At 46.7% G+C, this 17,993-nt stretch overlaps 1 protein-coding gene across 4 annotated transcripts in view; it reads left to right on the forward strand.

The window, feature by feature from the left end:
• The window catches only part of LOC120924578 (von Willebrand factor A domain-containing protein 5A-like), a 134,574-nt gene that overhangs the window by 68,924 nt on the left and 47,657 nt on the right, over window positions 1–17,993 (forward strand). For 3 of the 4 annotated variants that reach the window (XM_040335561.1, XM_040335563.1, XM_040335564.1), the window contains exons 9-11: window positions 2,546–2,690; window positions 9,667–9,746; window positions 14,383–14,497. In XM_040335561.1, coding sequence (XP_040191495.1) covers window positions 2,546–2,690; window positions 9,667–9,746; window positions 14,383–14,497 — 340 coding nt within the window. Of the gene's footprint in view, window positions 1–2,545; window positions 2,691–9,666; window positions 9,751–14,382; window positions 14,498–17,993 lie in introns of those variants that run through there. The other variant, XM_040335565.1, reaches the window with a different exon arrangement.

Below are 17,993 nucleotides of genomic sequence, written 5' to 3' on the forward strand. Positions count from 1 at the left end.
CGCTGGAGCCGGTCCGCGGATCAATTCCAGCGGATGGATCCTCTCGTGTGTACGGGGCCTTAGAGCCGCCTTTGGCCCTAATCAAGGATACCACAGGGAGGAAGAGTACTCATTAGTGATGAGCCCGATGTTTGAGTCGAACGTAAGTTTGACTTGAACATCGGGTGTTCGCCGAATAGCGAACAATTTCGGGTGTTCGCAGCAAATTCGAAAGCCACGGAACACCCTTTCAAAGTCTATGGGAGAAATCTAAAGTGCTAATTTTAAAGGCTTGGATGCAAGTTATTGTCATAAAAAGTGTTTGGGGACCCGGGTCCTGTCCCAGGGGACATGTATCAATGCAAAAAAAAAGTTTTAAAAACTGCATTTTTTTCGGGAGCAGTGATTTTAATAATGCCTAAAGTGAAACAATAAAAGTGAAATATTCCTTTAAATTTCATACCTGGGGGGTGTATAGTATACCTGTAAAGTGGCACATGTTTCCCGTGTTTAGAACAGTCCCGCAGCAAAATTACATTTCTAAAGGAAAACAAGTAATTTAACCACTTTACTACTGGCCGTCGTCAATTGACGGCGGTATGATAGCTCTCTTGTTCTGACAGGACGTCATATGACGTCCTCGTCTTGCAGAGACACTAGGGGGCGCGCGCACAAACCCGCCGCGTTACTGGGGACCCGATGCGCAACCCGCGATTGCCCAGTAACTGAGCAGGGCCGTGGATCTCTGTGTGTAAACACAGAGATCCACGTCCTCTCAGGGAGAGGAGACCGATGGTGCTTTACACCCCCCCACCCCAAAGCACCTTGTTCCCATGTTGATGGGGACAAGGGCCTCATCCCCCAACCCTTGCCCGGTGGTTGTGGGGGTCTTCGGACAGGGGCTTTTCAGAATCTGGAAGGAAAGGGAAGGGAACCCCCGTGGCATCAGAGGGGGTGGGGTGACCTGATTACGTCACCGGGTGGCCCCGCCCTCAGCTATATAACAACTGTCATGGCGGGACGCGCGTCACTCGGCAGGAGCCGCCCATGGAGGCAGAGCTGTTGCCGCTTTAATTTTTCTTTGGTTCGGCGGTGCGAGATGGATTTACATTGCTGGAAATATATATATATTTTTTTAAATATAGGACTTGTCCCAAGCTGTCTCTTGTCTTTTTTTAAATTGTTGACACTTTTTTTGGTGAAATGGTACGGTAATGTACCCATTACCAATACACATGGGGGGGTGCCGGGATCTGGGGGTTCCCTTGTTAAAGGGGGCTTCCAGATTCCGATGAGCCCCCCGTCCGCAGACCCCCACAACCATTGGGCAAGAGTTGTGGGGGTGGGGCCCTTGTCCCCATCAACATGGGGACAAGGTGCTTTGGGGTGGGGGGGGGTGCAGAGCCCCTCCTGCCCCAAAGCACCCATCCCCCCATGTTGAGGGCATGTGGCCTGGTACGGTTCAGGAGAGGGGGGCGCTCTCGTCCCCCCTCTTTTCCTGCAGCACTTTGCGTGGTCAGATAAGGGTCTGGTATAGATTTTTGGGGGGACCCCTCCGTCTTTTTTTTTTATTTTGGCTCAGGGTTCCCCTTAAAATCCATACCATACCAGACCAGCGTCTCCCCGCAGGGATTTAGCCCCAAGGGAGGGAGTGAGCACGCTGACTAACCCCCAGCCAGAACAGCTCGGATGATGGGGGCAAGCTTACTGAGGAGAAACAGGAAGTGAGAAATTCAGACAAAGAAAAAAAACATTTAGAAGGGAAATCGAAAGGAAAAAGTAAGTGAAGCAACAATGCACTCGCTTAAAGGAACCTATTTAGAATATAAAAACAAACCTTTACAACCCCTTTAAGGATCGGTCTCCACCTTTTCCTTTCAAGGCACACTGTACCAGATCAGTAAGTGCTTCTTGGGCTTTTCTGCAACAGATCACTGAATCCAGATTTGTAATTCTTCCACTCGGTCTTCTGTTCTCTGCATTTTACCAGCTTAACGTTCAGGTCTCATCTGATGGCAGCTTCAGTCATAATTCCCTTTAGGCTGCTCTTTGAGCTGCAGGGACTTCCTGACTTCCGGACTTCCTTCCTTGTTGACCTTGGGCTTGTTCATCGAATGTGCATCTGCTTGATCCCACCTACTGCATTGGTTACCAGACCCCAGGTTGCTTACCCCTGGTGGGGTGATCCTGAAGGCCATGACCTGGCTAAACCTTTACTGCTACATCTACTGGCCTCCGAGCCTGATACCTGCCTTAACAATAAAATTATTGTACTGACCATAAAATCAATATCTTGGAATTCATTGAGGGACACAGGTCCCACCTCTCTGTGTCTATCATCATGCTCTTGGTACTGCTTTTCAACAAAACCAGGGCATGTTGAGAGCAGGAGGTTATACTGGGCAATTTTTTTTTGTTCAACATCCTAATTGTCCTGTAGACAGCAGTATAACCCAACAGCCTCTAAATGCTTATGTCCCTCAATGAACTCCAAGAAATATACTTCACAGTAGGTGAAAAAATTGTAGAACTGGATAATATGACCTTGATAAAAAATGTTCCCCAGGGAGAGTGTGGAGTACACACAGAAGTCTATGGAGGAGGCGGTGAAGAAGGTGAATGAGATGGACGCCAGTTTTGGAGGAACAGAAATTCTCCAACCCTTAAAGAAGATCTACCAAACAGCCGGGAGAGCCGAGCACCCCCGACAGGTCAGTGAAAAACATTTGGTGGACTAGCTACTGTTGAGTGTGAAGGACTCCTAAGTACTTTATGGGGCCAAAGAGCTTATTAATTTCTTAAAGGGGTTGTAAAGGTTCATCTTTTATTCTCTAAATTGGTTCCTTTAAGCTAGTGCATTGTTGGTTCACTTACCTTTTCCTTCCATTTCCCTTCTAAATGTTTTTTTTCTTTATTTGAATTTTCACTTCCTGTTTCTCCTCAGTAAGCTTTCCACCATCATCCGAGCGGTGGAAAGTCATTTAGAACAGCTTACTGAACACCTTACTGAGGAGAAACGGGAAGTGAGAACATTCAGAAGGAAAAGGTAAGTGAACCAACTATGCACTAGCTTGACCACTTAAAGTGTAGGTTCCATCAAAAAAACTATTTTGCTTTAAACTGTAACTTACTCATCTGGAAATGCCTGTTGCTATGTGGTCCCACAAAATCTGCCTTTGAAACCACCTAGGATTCTGACATCTCCCTCTAATGCTCCTGGGAAATGTGTGTCATCATTTCCCAGGATGCAGTGCGCTGTGCAATTATCACTCCCCATCCAAGACTTCCAGGAAGTAAGTGCTTGTGGGCTTCACAATGCCCACAAGCAAAATGACAACGGTGTAGATATAGTTTTATAAACTATCTTTTTTGAATATCTATGCGGATCGGCGGCGGATTGTAAAATAGTAAGTGACCAGATTTATATTATAAAAACGCAGGATGAAAGGACATACATTTAAAAAATGCTAATTGTGGTTGGAACTCCGCTTTAAGACCCGGACCTTTAGCAGGTAAAGGACCTGGCCAGTTTTTGTGATTTGGCACCGCGCCGCTTTAACTGACAGTTGCGCGGTCGTGCGACGTGGCTCCCAAACAAAATTGGCGTCCTTTTTCCCCACAAATAGAGCTTTATTTTGGTGGTATTTGATCACCTCTGCGGTTTTTATTTTTTGCGCTATAAACAAAAATAGAGCGACACTTTTGAAAAAAATTCAATATTTTTAACTTTTTGCTATAATAAATATCCCCCAAAAATATATAAAAACATTTTTCAGGCCGATACGTATTCTTCTACATATTTTTGGTAAAAAAATCGCAATAAGCGTTTATCGATTGGTTTGCGCAAAATTTAGAGTTTACAAAATAGGGGATAGTTTTATTGCATTTTTATTAATCTTTTTTTTTTTACTACTAATGGCGGCGATCAGCGATTTTTTTCATGACTGCGACATTATGGCGGACACGTCGGACAATTTTGACACATTTTTGGGACCAAAAATTAAAAATGCATTGTTTACTGTGAAAATGACATTTGCAGTTTGGGAGTTAACCACAGGGGGGCGCGGAAGGGGTTAAGTGTGACCTCATCTGTGTTTCTAACTGTAGGGGGGTGTGGCTGTAGGTGTGACGTCATTGATTGTGTTTCCCTATATTAGGGAACACACGATCGATGACGGCGCCACAATGAAGAACGGGGAAGCCGTGTTTATACACAGCTCTCCCCGTTCTTCAGCTCCGGGGACCGATCGTGGGATTCCAGCGGCGATCAGGTCCATGGGTCCCGCGGCCGCGGTCACGGAGTTTCGGACCAGCGACAATTTTAAAAAAAAGCTATATTTTTTACTTTTTGCTATAATAAATATTCCCAAAAAATATATATGTATATAAAAAATAAATTCTCAGTTTAGGCCGATACGTATTCTTCTACATATTTTTGTAAAAAAAAAATCGCAACAAGCATATATTGATTGGTTTGCGCAAAAGTTATAGCGTCTACAAAATAGGGGATAGTTTTATGGCATTTTTATTATCATTTTTTTTTTACTAGTAATGGCGGTGATCGGCGATTTTTATCGTGACTGCGACATTATGGCGGACACATCCGACACTATTTTGGGACCATTGTCATTTATACAGCGATTAGCGCTATAACAATGCACTGATTACTGTGTAAATTACACTGGCAGGGAAGAGGTTAACCACTAGGGGGTTAAAGGGGTTGTAAAGGAATTTTTTTTTTCATAATAAGCATCCTTTACCTGCAGACATTCCTCTTTTCACTTCCTCATTGTTCGTTTTTGCTCAGAAGTTGCTCTATTTCTTCTCTGTTCTGTTCACTTCCTGCTTGTCTGTTTGTTACTCACCACCGTGAAGGGAGGCTTTACTGCGGTGGTCAGTGACGTGCTCGCCCCCTCCTGGCAACTACATCTGTGCGGCAGGACGCTCTCTACGTGTTAGGCCCCATACTCACGAGCAAACATGTCTGCTGAAACTGGCCCGCAGGCCAGTTTCAGCAGACATGTTTGGTCGTGTGTGGGCGCGAGCGGGCCGAATTCCAGCAAACATTTGCCCGCCGGGCCTTTTCCCAGCAGACAAATATTCCTGGACTTGTTTTAAAACAGTCCGCTGGAATTCTGCCCGCTCGGACATGTACGGTCGTCAGTACAGACCTACCGTACATGTCCAGGCGCCCGCCGTCCCTCGCATGCGTCGAATGACTTCGACGCATGCGTGGAAGCATTTTAAAGGCGTGCCGCCCACGTCGCCGCGTCATTGTCGCGGCGACACCGCGTCATCGACGCGGCGACACCGCGGACACGCCCCACGTATTGTTTACGCGCGGACTTCTGTACGATGGTGTGTACAACCATCGTACAGAAGCCCTCTGGCAGACATGTATGGTGGAAACGGTCCGACGGACCGCTTTCACCATACATGTTTGGTCGTGAGTACCCGGCCTTAGAGACTTCAAGGAGGTGTGAATTACTGGGCGTGCCGCAATGCATACTGGGAAATGTAGTTCTTACATGAACGAGCGCCGCAAACCAGGAAGTGAATGAGAGAACAGAAACTAGAACGCCGGAGGTGATATAGATGAAGGAATTTAATAGATAATTACTCGTTTTTTAACAGAATCATTACACTATTCTGTCTGTCTACCTTGCAGACAATGGGCTGGATTCAAGTAGAATTGCGTTTTTTTTACGGAGGCGCAGGGCAAAGTTTTTGCCCTGCGCCCCCGCAAATTTTCTGCGCTGCCCTTGATTCACGGAGCAGTAGCTCCGTAAATTGCGTGGGCGCGCCGGCAAAATGCCCGGCGTAAGCGCGCGCAATTTAAATGATCCCGTAGGGGGCGGGAATCATTTAAATTAGGCGCGTTCCCGCGCCGATCGTAGAGCGCATGCTCCGTCGGGAAACTTTCCCGACGTGCATTGCGGCAAATGACGTCGCAAGGACGTCATTTGCTTCAAAGTGAACGTGAATGGCGTCCAGCGCCATTCACGATTCACTTACGCAAACTACGTAAATTTCAAATTTCGCGACGCGGGAACGACGGGTATACGTAACATTGGCTGCCCCTGCTAATAGCAGGGGCAGCCTTACGCGAAAACCGCCGTACGGAAACGACGTAAATTGCGTATGCAGGGCTCGCGCAACGTTGTGAATCGGTGTTAGTATGCAATTTGCATACTATACGCTGAGCACAACGGGAACGCCACCTAGCGGCCATCGCAAGAATGCAGCCTAAGATATGCGGGCATAAGAGCCTTATGCCGCGCATATCTTAGGCTGCAGTCGGCGTAACGAGGTTCCTGAATCAGGAGCATTCGTTACGCCGGGGCAAGTAAGCAATTGCGCTGTGTAACTTATGGTTACACAGGCGCAATTGCTTCTTGAATCCAGCCCATTAATTTTAGGCAAAACATTTTTTTCCTTTACAACTCCTTTAAGTGTATCCTAGGGAGTGATTCTAACGGTGTGTGGGGGCTGGGCTGCAAGTGACACGACAGAGATCACTGCTCCCGATGACAGAGCGCAGTAGATCACTGTCATGTCACTAGGCAGAACAGGGAAATGCCTCCCTGTTCTGCAGCTCTGTGACATGATCGCGGGCACCCAGCGGACATCGAGTCCGCGGGTGCCGCCGGCACGGTCACAGGGTTTTGTGCAGCCGTGCCATTCTGCCAAAGTATATCGGCGTTAGCCGGTCGGCAAGTGGTTAAAGGACTTTGGTGAAATATCAAGGGTCTAAACCAGGGGTCTCCAAACTGCGACCCGAGGGCCAAATGCGGCCCTTTGCGAGCCTTCATCCGGCCCTTGGGGGACTATTCTTCCATATGATATGAGGTACTATTTCTCCCACTGACACCAACAATAGGGCACTATTTCTTTCCCTGATACCAGTGATGGAGCACTACTCCTCCTCCTATTGATCACTAACATTGGGCCGGATTCAAGAAGCAATTGCGCCTGTGTAACCATAGGTTACACAGCGCAATTGCTTACTTGCCCCGGCGTAACGAGTGCTCCTGATTCAGGAACCTCGTTACGCCGACTGCAGCCTAAGATCTGCGCGGCATAAGGCTCTTATGCCCGCATATCTTAGGCTGCATTCTTGCGGTGGACGCTAGGTGGCGTTCACGTTGTGCTCAGCGTATAGTATGCAAATTGCATACTAACACTGATTCACAACGTTGCGCGAGCCCTGCGTACGCAATTTACGTCGTTTACGTACGGCGGTTTTCGCGCAAGGCTGCCCCTGCTATTAGCAGGGGCAGCCCATGTTACGTATACCCGTCGTTCCCGCGTCGCGAAATTTGAATTTTACGTCGTTTGCGTAAGTGAATCGTGAATGGCGCTGGACGCCATTCACGTTCACTTTGAAGCAAATGACGTCCTTGCGACGTCATTTACCGCAATGCACGTCGGGAAAGTTTCCCGACGGAGCATGCGCTCTACGATCGGCGTGGGAACGCGCCTAATTTAAAATGATTCCCGCCCCCTACGGGATCATTTAAATTGCGTGCTCTAGCGCCGGGCATTTTGCCGGCGCGCCCGCGCAATTCACGGAGCTTCTACTCCGTGAATCAAGGGCAGCGGAGCAAATTTGCGGGGGCGCGGGGCAAAAACGGTGCCCTGCGCCTCCGTAAATAATGCGCAAATCTCTTTAAATGTGGCCTATTGAGACCATGTTTACCCTTACTGATGTTGGGCTGAGGACATTTTCTGCCCCCAATGGCCACAATCCAGCGCCCTTAACGTCTGAAGGACAGAAAACTGGCCCGTTGTTTGAAAAGTTTGGAGACCCCTGGTCTAAACAGACCCCTGATGTCTCACTTTTGAGACAGAGAAGGAAACTGAGATTCCTCAGTTCCTTTCTCTGTAGCATGCATTAAACATAGGGCCAGATTCTCAAAGGGCTTACGACGGCGCAACGCCATTTGCGCCGTCGAAAGTCCTAATCTGGCCCGGCGTATCTATGCGACTGATTCTTAGAATCTGTTACGCATAGATATCCATTAGATCTGACAGGCGTAAGGCTCTTACGCTGTCAGATCTTAGGTGCATTATTTTTTCCAGCCGCTAGGTGTCGCCGACGTCGTTTTCCCCGTCGTCTATGCAAATAAGCTATTTACGCGAGATTCCCGAACGTACGCGCGGTCGACGCAGAGAATTTACGACGATTCCGTAGCTTTTGCGACGCGTAAAGTTGGCCCTGCTATATGAGGGGCAACCAATGTTAAGTATGGCCGTCGTTTCCCGCGTCGAAATTTAAAAAAGTACGTCGTTTGCGTAAGTCGTCCGTGAATGGCGCTGGACGGCATTTACGTTAACGTCGAAACCAATGACGTCCTTGCGACGTCATTTAGCGCAATGCACGTCGGGAAATTTTAGGGACGGCGCATGCGCAGTACGATCGGCGCGGGAACGCGCCTAATTTAAATGATCCACGCCCCCTACCTGGATCATTTGAATTAGGCGGGCTTGCGCCGGAGAATTTACGCTACGCCGCCGCAAATTTACAGGCAAGTGCTTTGTGAATCAAGCACTTGCCCGTAAAACTTGCGGCCGCGTAACGTAAATGAGATGCGTTACGCCGCCGCTGTTTTACGCCACTCTGCGAGAATCTGGGCCATAGTTTACTACGATTTAGTTGAGCATGAAGACAGGAACGATTAGTACAGTTCATTCAAGAAAAGGAAACCTGGTTAATGACATTTACCAGCCCCTTCCCCGCTCCTGAGAGGAGAGGAGGGAAGCTGGCAGCACTGCAGGGGGAAGATGGGAAGCAGGGGTGATTAGGGTGTGCCAAGGCACATCTGGCACACCGTGGGCCAGATTCAAGAAGCACTTGCGCCCGCGCAACCATAGGTTGCGCAGCGCAAGTGCTTACTTGCTCCGGTGTAACGAGTGCTCCTGATTCAGGAACCTCGTTACACCGACTGCAGCCTAGGATGTGACAAACATAAGCCTCCTTATGCCTTCACATCCCAGGCTGCATTCTTGCGTTGGCCGCTAGGGGGCGCGGCCATTGTGATCGGCGTATAGTATGCAAATTGCATACTACCACCGATTCACAAAAGTTGCGCGGGCCCTGCGCACGCAAGGTACGGAGTTTCCGTACGGCGACTTTAGCATAAGGCTGCTCCTGCTAATAGCAGGCGCAACCAATGCTAAAGTATAGCTGCGCTTCCCGCTCGCGACGTTCAAATTTACGTCGTTTACGTAAGTGAACCGTGAATGGCGCTGGACGCCATTCACGTTCACTTAGAAGCAAATGACGTCCTTGCGACGTCATTTGCCGCAATGCACGTCGGGAAAGTTTCCCGACGGAGCATGCGCTGTTCGCTCGGCGCGGGAGCGCGCCTAATTTAAATGATTCCCGCCCCCTACGGGATCATTTACATTAGGCGCCCTTACGCAGGGCTAATTAGCATAGCGCCCGCGCAATTTACGGAGCAATTGCTCCGTGAATCGCGGGCAAAGCGCAATATTTGCGTGGGCGCAGAGAAAAATGTTTGCTCTTTGCCCACGCAAATATTGCGCAAATCTACCTGAATCTGGGCCCCTGTGTGCATGCCTATGATTGCTCCATTATTACCATTTATACTTGCGGCATGCTGGATCGAATGTGATCTTTTCCTTGTTCTTTTGTATCTGATCCCCTCTCTGTCCTCTCTCCAGCTTTTTGTCTTCACAGACGGAGAAGTCGGGAACACAAAGCAAGTGATTGACGAAGTTCAGAAAAATGCTCAGAAACACCGGTAATTATAAATATTCCATCTTTTTGTGTAAATAAAAATCTGACTACTTTATCCAACCTCACGGTATAAGTAACATGGGCCCGGATTCAGGTAGATTTGCCCCTTATTTACGGAGGCGCAGGGCAGCGTTTTTGCCCTGCGCCCCCGCAAATTTACTGCGCTACCCGCGATTCACGGAGCAGTAGCTCCGTAAATTGCGTGTGCGCTGTGTAAACTTGCCCTGCGTAAGGGCGCCTAATGTAAATGATCCCGTAGGGGGCGGGAATCATTTAAATTAGGCGCGCTCCCGCGCCGAGCGTAGAGCGCATGCTCCGTCGGGAAACTTTCCCGACGTGCATTGCGGCAAATGACGTCGCAAGGACGTCATTTGCTTCAAAGTGAACGTGAATGGCGTCCAGCGCCATTCACGAATCACTTACGCAAATTACGTAAAATTCGAACGTCGCGACGCGGGAACGACGGGTATACTTTAGCATTGGCTGCCCCTGCTATTAGAAGGCGCTGCCTTACGCTAAACACGCCGTACGGAAACGACGTAAATTGCGTACGCAGGGCTCGCGCAACGTTGTGAATCGGTGTTAGTATGCAATTTGCATACTATACGCTGACCACAATGGGAACGCCCCCTAGCGGTCATCGCAAGAATGCAGCCTAGATATGCGTGGCATAAGAGCCTTATGCCACACAGATTTTAGGCTGCAGTCGGCGTTACGATGTTCCTGAATCAGGAGCATTCGTAACGCCGGCGCAAGTAAGCAATTGCGCTGTGTAACCTATGGTTACACAGGCGCAATTGCTACTTGAATCTGGGCCATGGAGTCCAACCATCCAACCATCCTCCACCACATGCCAGTTTAAAAAGGATCTGATAATTCTGCCACCTGCTGGCGAGACATGATATTGTTGCTCCACTACTGAGTCACACCACTACTCTACTTTTGTATGTAGACGGTTTTATTGTTTGGGTCAATTTTATCTGAATTTAATTAAATATGTATTTATCTGACACGCTCTGAATATGCACCTCCCTCGTTTCCTTCCCCCCACACAGACACAAACCCAAACTCTCCTACCAGGGCCCCATCAGGAAATATGGGACCCCTTACACAGCTTCAGGCATGGGCCCCCTGGAGCAGAGAACCGGGGGGGGGGGGGGTACTGCCACCTGAAATTTATATTTTATATATATATATATATATATATATATATATATATATATATATATATATATATATATATATATAATTATATAAAAACAGGGGGGTAGCCATCTGGGGCCCTGGGGACCTCTGGGCCCTTTAATAAAAAGAAGAAAAATCAAAAATCAAAAATATATATATAAAACATTTTTTTTTCTAAAAATAAATAAAAAAAAGGGGAGTTGCCATCCGGGACCCTGGGGACCTCTGGGCCCTTTAATAAATATAAAAAATAAAAAAAAATAAACCTCTGGGCTCTTTAATAAAAAATAAATACAAAAACTATAGAAAAATAAATAAAATAAACATTTAAAAAAAAAAGGGGGGGGGGGGGTTGCCACATGGGGCCCTGGGGACCTCTTAATAATATATATATATATATATATATATATATATATATAAATATAAAAATAGGGGGCCCTGGAGACCCCTGGGCCCTTTAAAAAATATATATATATATATATATAAACAAAAACGAAATAAAAAAAACATATAAAAAAATATTTTTTTTTATAAAAAAAAAAAGGGGGGGGGGGTGGTGGGGGGTTGTCATCTGGGGCCCTGGGGATCTCCGGGCCCCTGGGGACCTCTGGGCCCTTTAATAAAAAATAAAAATATATAAAAAAAAATGTTTTTTTATAAAAAATAAATAAACAAAAGGGGGGGTTGCCATCCGGGCCCCTGGGAGCCTCTGGGCCCCTGGGGACCTCCGAACCCCTTACAGGTGTACTGCCTGTACCCACCTGATGGCGGCCCTGTCTCCTACTAGCCCATCACAATGATAATCTGCTTCACTGGCTGTTCCAGCAGGCCCCAGCCAAATTTAAAGAGGAAGTAAACCTTAAAAAAAAAACAAAAAAAACACCTTGCACGGCAAACGCATAAAGGCATACTAGCTCATTTTGAAGTACTTACCTGAGATCGAAGCCCCCACAGCGGTGCTCGGTCACCTCCTCTGTTGGCGCCATCTCTCCACGAGCGACTTCCACATATCGCGGTTCCGGCACTGTCACTGGCCGGAGCCGCGATGACATCACTCCCTTGCATGCACACGGGTGCCGCCACTAACGGCATGTTCGCCGTTAGTAACGGCACGCTCAGTGCGCCTGCACGCTATTGTCTACAGCGCATGCGCCGTAGACATCGGTGCCTTTCTTGTAGGTTTAGGAGATATATCTTGCACCTACAGGTACACCTTAATCTAGGCTTACCTGTAGGTTAAAGTGGTCTGTATGGGTTTACAACCACTTTAATTCCATGTGTGGCCACTGCAGCTCAACAGAAGTCGATCTATCAATCGGCATCTGTTGAAGGGACCTGTTTGAAAAAAAAAACACACGATCAACAGCTGCAGTCAATGGCTGCAGCGCTGATCTATGTACAGTAATAACACAGTGGAGGAGTCCAGTCCCCCTGCCAGCACCGGGAGAAGTTTGCTCAGTGCCCATGGCAAGGATACAGAACTGTGCCCCCTTATACATGCTGTAGATTAGAATGGGTATACCACATTGTACCCATTATTTGCCCCCTTGCTTTGGCTGTCCATGATTGGCAAAGTGTGTTCATTAACCACTTAAGCCCCGGACCAAAATGCTGCCTAAAGACCCAAGGTGTTTTTACAGTTCGGGACTGCGTCGCTTTAACAGACAATTGCGCGGTCGTGCGATGTGGCTCCCAAACAAAATTGGCGTCCTTTTTTCCCCACAAATAGAGCTTTCTTTTGGTGGTATTTGATCACCTCTGCGGTTTTTATTTTTTGCGCTATAAACAAAAATAAAGCGACAATTTTGAATTTTTTTTTTTACTTTTTTGCTCTAAAAAAATATCCCCCAAAAACATATATAAATTTTTTCCCCTCAGTTTAGGCCGATACGTATTCTTCTACCTATTTTTGGTAAAAAAAATCGCAATAAGCGTTTATCGATTGGTTTGCGCCAAATTTATAGCGTTTACAAAATAGGGGATAGTTTTATTGCATTTTTATAAATTTTTTTTTTTTTTACTACTAATGGCGGCGATCAGCGATTTTTTTCGTGACTGCGACATTATGGCGGACACTTCGGACAATTTTGACACATTTTTGGGACCATTGTCATTTTCACAGCAAAAAATGCATTTAAATTGCATTGTTTATTGTGAAAATGACAGTTGCAGTTTGGGAGTTAACCACAGGTGGCGCTGTAGGATTTAGTGTTCACTTAGTGTGTGTTTACAACTGTAGGGGGGTGTGGCTGGAGGAATGACGTCATCGATCGAGTCTCCCCTATAAAAGGGATCACTCGATCGATGCAGCGCCATAGTGAAGCACGGGGAAGCCATGTTTACACACAGCTCTCCCCGTTCTTCAGCTCCGGGGAGCGATCGCGACGGAGCGGCTATAAACAAATAGCCACGCCGTCGTCCCGGATCGCTCCCCGAGGGAACCCGATCGCCGCGTGTACCGGGGGATGTCCCGATCGGACCCCCGACCCACGTCTAGGCAGGGACGTACAGGTACGCCAATGTGCCTGTACGTGCCATTCTGCCGACGTATATGTACATGCGGCGGTCGGGAAGTGGTTAACCATGCATGCCCAATCGCTTGCTTTTTTTTGTGGCTGGAAGGTAGCTGCACATGCACGGCTTGTTTTTGTATCAGTTGTGGGCGGATGGAGTGGAAAGTGGGCATGTTGGAGCACAGTGTGACAGCCGTAGTTGTCAGAGCAGACATAAGATCTGGAGCTTGCATGTGGTGAGGGAGCGCCCTGCTGCTGCGCCTTGGGTGGCTGTCCCTCCTGCCCACCCCTTGTCCCAGCCCACCCCACCCTCCCTGCTTTCAGAATATAACACAGTGCAGGGGATTCCCCTATCCACCCTTAAAGAGGAAGTAAACCCTTACTTACCTGAGATTGAAGCCCCCGCAGCGGTCCTCAGTCACCTCCTCCGTCGCCGCCATGATACCCGGAGTGACTTCCGGATATCGCTGCTCCGCCCACAACTGTAAACACACCTCCCCCGTTCTTCACTGTGGCAATGCCAGTGATCGTCTGTTCCCTGATATAGGGAAAGACGATCACCGACGTCACACGTCCAGCCCCGCCCACCTAGAGTTAGAAACACGTATGAGGTCACACTTAACCCCTACAGCATCCCCTAGTGGTTAACTCCTTCACTGCATTATCATTTTCACAGTAATCAGTGCATTTTTATAGCACTGTTCGCTGCAAAAATGACAATGGTCCCAAAAATCACCCGAAGGTGATCAAATACCACCAAAAGAAATCTCTATTTGTGGGAAAAATTTTGTTTGGGAGCCGCGTCGCACGACCGCGCAATTGTCAGTTAAAGCGACGCAGTGCCGAATCGCAAAAAGGGGCAAGGTCCTTAACCTGCATAATGGTCTGGGTCTTAAGTGGTTAACAGGGATTTTTTTTTTAAACTTGCACCCCTCTTTGAAGGTGTTTTACATTTGGAATCGGTGAAGGAGCCTCCACGTCCCTCATTAAAGGCATGGCCCGGGCAGGAAGTGGAATCTTTGAGTTTATCACTGGCAAAGACCGCATGCAACCCAAGGTAAGAGTACACTGGAGACCTGTAAATGCAGGCTATACCTTAAAATAGAACTACTATATAGACAAATTTTTATTTTATTTTTTTCATTTTGGTTAGAGTAAGGGAGGGTTAGAACAGCTGTCGAGGTGTGGAGATTTCCCTTCATTTGCTAGCCAAACAGGAAGTGCGAGGAAATCCTTACAAATTAAGGGAATCCCTTGAGGAGCCCCAGGTCACCAGAACGGCAGTAGTGTCTCTATTGGAGGCAGGGCCGCCATCAGGAATTATGGGGCCCCTTACACAGCTTCAGGCATGGGCCCCTTACAAAAAGAAAATAAATACAAAAATGTATAAAAAAAAAGGAGGGTAGTCATCCCTGGGGACCTCCGGGCCCTTTAATAAAAAGATAAAAGGAAAAAAAAGAAAGGAAAAAATAAATAAAATCTAAAATATATAAAAAAAGGGGGGTTGCCATCCGGGGCCCTGGGGAAAAAATAAAAATAAAAAAATATATTACAAATAAAAAAAAAAATTATAAAAAAATGGGCACCTCTGGGCCCTTTAAAAAAAAATGTATATAAAAAAAAAGGGGGGGGTTTCCATCCAGGGCCCTAGGGACCTCTGGGCCCTTTAACTACTTCCGGACCACCGCATGTACATTTACGTCGGCAGAATGGCACGGACAGGCACATGTACGTACCTGTACGTGCTCTGCCTAACGTGGGTCGGGGGTCCGATCGGGACCCCCCCCCGGTACATGTGGTGGTTCCCGTGGCTTCAGGAGCGATCCGGGACGACGGCGCGGCTATTCGTTTCTAGCCACCCCCTCGCGATCGCTCCCCGGGGCTGAAGAACGGGGAGAGCAGTATGTAAGCACGGCTTCCCCGTGCTTCACTGTGGCTCCGTCATCGATCGAGTGATCCCATTTATAGGGAGACTCGATCAATGACGTCAGACCTACAGCCACACCCCCCTACAGTTGTAAACACACACTAGGTGAACCCCAACTCCTACAGCGCCCCCTGTGGTTAACTCCCAAACTGCAACTGTCATTTTCACAATAAACAATACAATTAAAAGCATTTTTTGCTGTGAAAATGACAATGGTCCCAAAAATGTGTCAAAATTGTTCGAAGTGTCCGCCATAATGTCGCAGTCACGAAAAAAATCGCTGATCGCCACCATTAGTAGTAAAAAAAAAAAAAATAATAAAACTATCTCCTATTTTGTAAACGCTATAAATTTTGCGCAAACCAATCGATAAACGCTTATTGCGATTTTTTTTTTACCAAAAATATGTAGAAGAATACGTATCGGCCTAAACTGAGGAAAACATTTTTATATATGTTTTTGGGGGATATTTATTATAGCAAAAAGTAAAAAATATTGCATTTTTTTCAAAATTGTCGCTCTATTTTTGTTTATAGCGCAAAAAATAAAAACCGCAGAGGTGATCAAATACCACCAAAAGAAAGCTCTATTTGTGGGGAAAAAAGGGACGCCAATTTTGTTTGGGAGCCACGGCGCACGACCGCGCAATTGTCTGTTAAAGCGACGCAGTGCCGAATTGTAAAAACCCCTTGGGTCATTTAGCAGCATATTGGTCCGGTCCTTAAGTGGTTAATAAAAACAACAAAATAAAAAATAAAAATATATAAAAAAAAAATTATAACAAAATTATAAATGTTTTTTTTTTTTTTTTAATAAAGTGCGGTTAACTTCCAGGGCCCTGGGGACCTTCAGGTCCCTTACAGGTGTACTGCCTGTACCCCCCTGATTGGAGAATTCCCCCTCTTTTGGGACAACCCAAAAATGTGGATTTTCTTTTACTTCCAGTTTCAATGATAATGATAAACAGAACAAATGGAGAGGTAAAATCTCCCTAACGGGGGCACAGACAGCAATAAAACCTGACAGGGGTTCTAATCCATCCAAAAAAACAACTATTTTGCCTTAATATTTTTATTAATACAAAATGGGAATGAATCTTCTAATTGCAAAAGCAGGCAACTTGAAAATGTAACAAAGATTCAAAGCCTTCCCCACTCTATTTATAATGATATAAAAAGTTTGGGATGGTTTAAAGCAGGAGCGCTAGGAGAAGGGATGAGCGAATCTGCTGGGGTTCAGTTCAGAAAGTCATCAATGCAGACCAATGTATTGGCGCTGCTCCCTTCCTTCAATCCTCAGCTCCTCCCAGTGCTCAGACTGGGAGGAGCTGAGGATTGAAGGAAGGGAGCGGCTGCCAATGCCTCTGTATAAGGTGAACCACTGAAGGGACAGTGGGCACTCGGGTAAACGTCAAATGGTAATATCCTTTGTGGGAAATTACAAAAAGCAGCTGTAAAACATCCAATGAGTTTTGGCTGTCAGGCCTTAATCATGGTTTATGATTAAGGCCTGGTGGCCGAAACACGCTGGCTGTTTTACAGTTTCTTCATGTAATTTCAATAAAGGATATTACCATTTTACGTTTACCACCAAAACATCATGTACACTGGGAAGAGGACCTTTTTATTGGCCCTCTTCCCCAGGGCAACCCTCAAAACACATAAAACCCTTAAATAATATAAGGCATTGGGGAATGCCTTAACCACTTAAGACCCGGACCATTATGCAGGTTAAGGACCTTGCCCCTTTTTGCGATTCGGTACTGCGTCGCTTTAACTGACAATTACGCGGTCGTGCGACGTGGCTCCCAAACAAAATTGGCGTCCTTTTTTTCCCACAAATAGAGCTTTCTTTTGGTGGTATTTGATCACCTCTGCGGTTTTTATTTTTTGCGCTATAAACAAAAATAGAGCAACAATTTAAAAAAATATTCAATATTTTTTACTTTTTGCTATAATAAATATCCCCCAAAATATATATAAAAAAAAAATTTCCTCAGTTTAGGCCGATACGTATTCTTCTACCTATTTTTGGTAAAAAAATCACAATAAGTGTTTATTGATTGGTTTGCGCAAAAGTTATAGCGTTTACAAAAAAGGGGATAGTTTTCTGGCATTTTTATTAATATTTTTTTTTTTTACTAGTAATGGCGGCGATCAGCGATTTTTTCGTGAATGGGACATTATGGCGGACACATCGGACACTTTTGACACATTTATGGGACCATTGTAATTTTCACAGTGAAAAGTGCTATAAAAATGCACTGATTCCTGTGAAAATGACAATGGCAGTGAAGGGGTTAACCACTAGGGGGGCGCTAAAGGGGTTAAGTGTGTCCTACTGTGTGTTTCTTACTGTAGGGGGACGGGGGTGGACATGTGACATCACTGATCTTCGTTCCTTATGACAGGGAACAGACGATCAGTGACAAGCCACAGAGAAGAACGGGGAAGGTTTGTTTACACTCACCTCTCCCCATTCTTCAGCTCCTGTGACCCGATCGCGGGACACCAGCGGCGATCGGGTCTGCGGGTCCTGCGGGCGCGGTCACGGAGCTCAGGACTAGGTCGCGAGCGCGCCGCCTTCTGCCGACGTATATCAGCGTGAAGGGGTCCTCAAGTGGTTA

Source organism: Rana temporaria, chromosome 1 (assembly GCF_905171775.1).
Source record: "Rana temporaria chromosome 1, aRanTem1.1, whole genome shotgun sequence".
Taxonomy (NCBI): domain Eukaryota; kingdom Metazoa; phylum Chordata; class Amphibia; order Anura; family Ranidae; genus Rana; species Rana temporaria.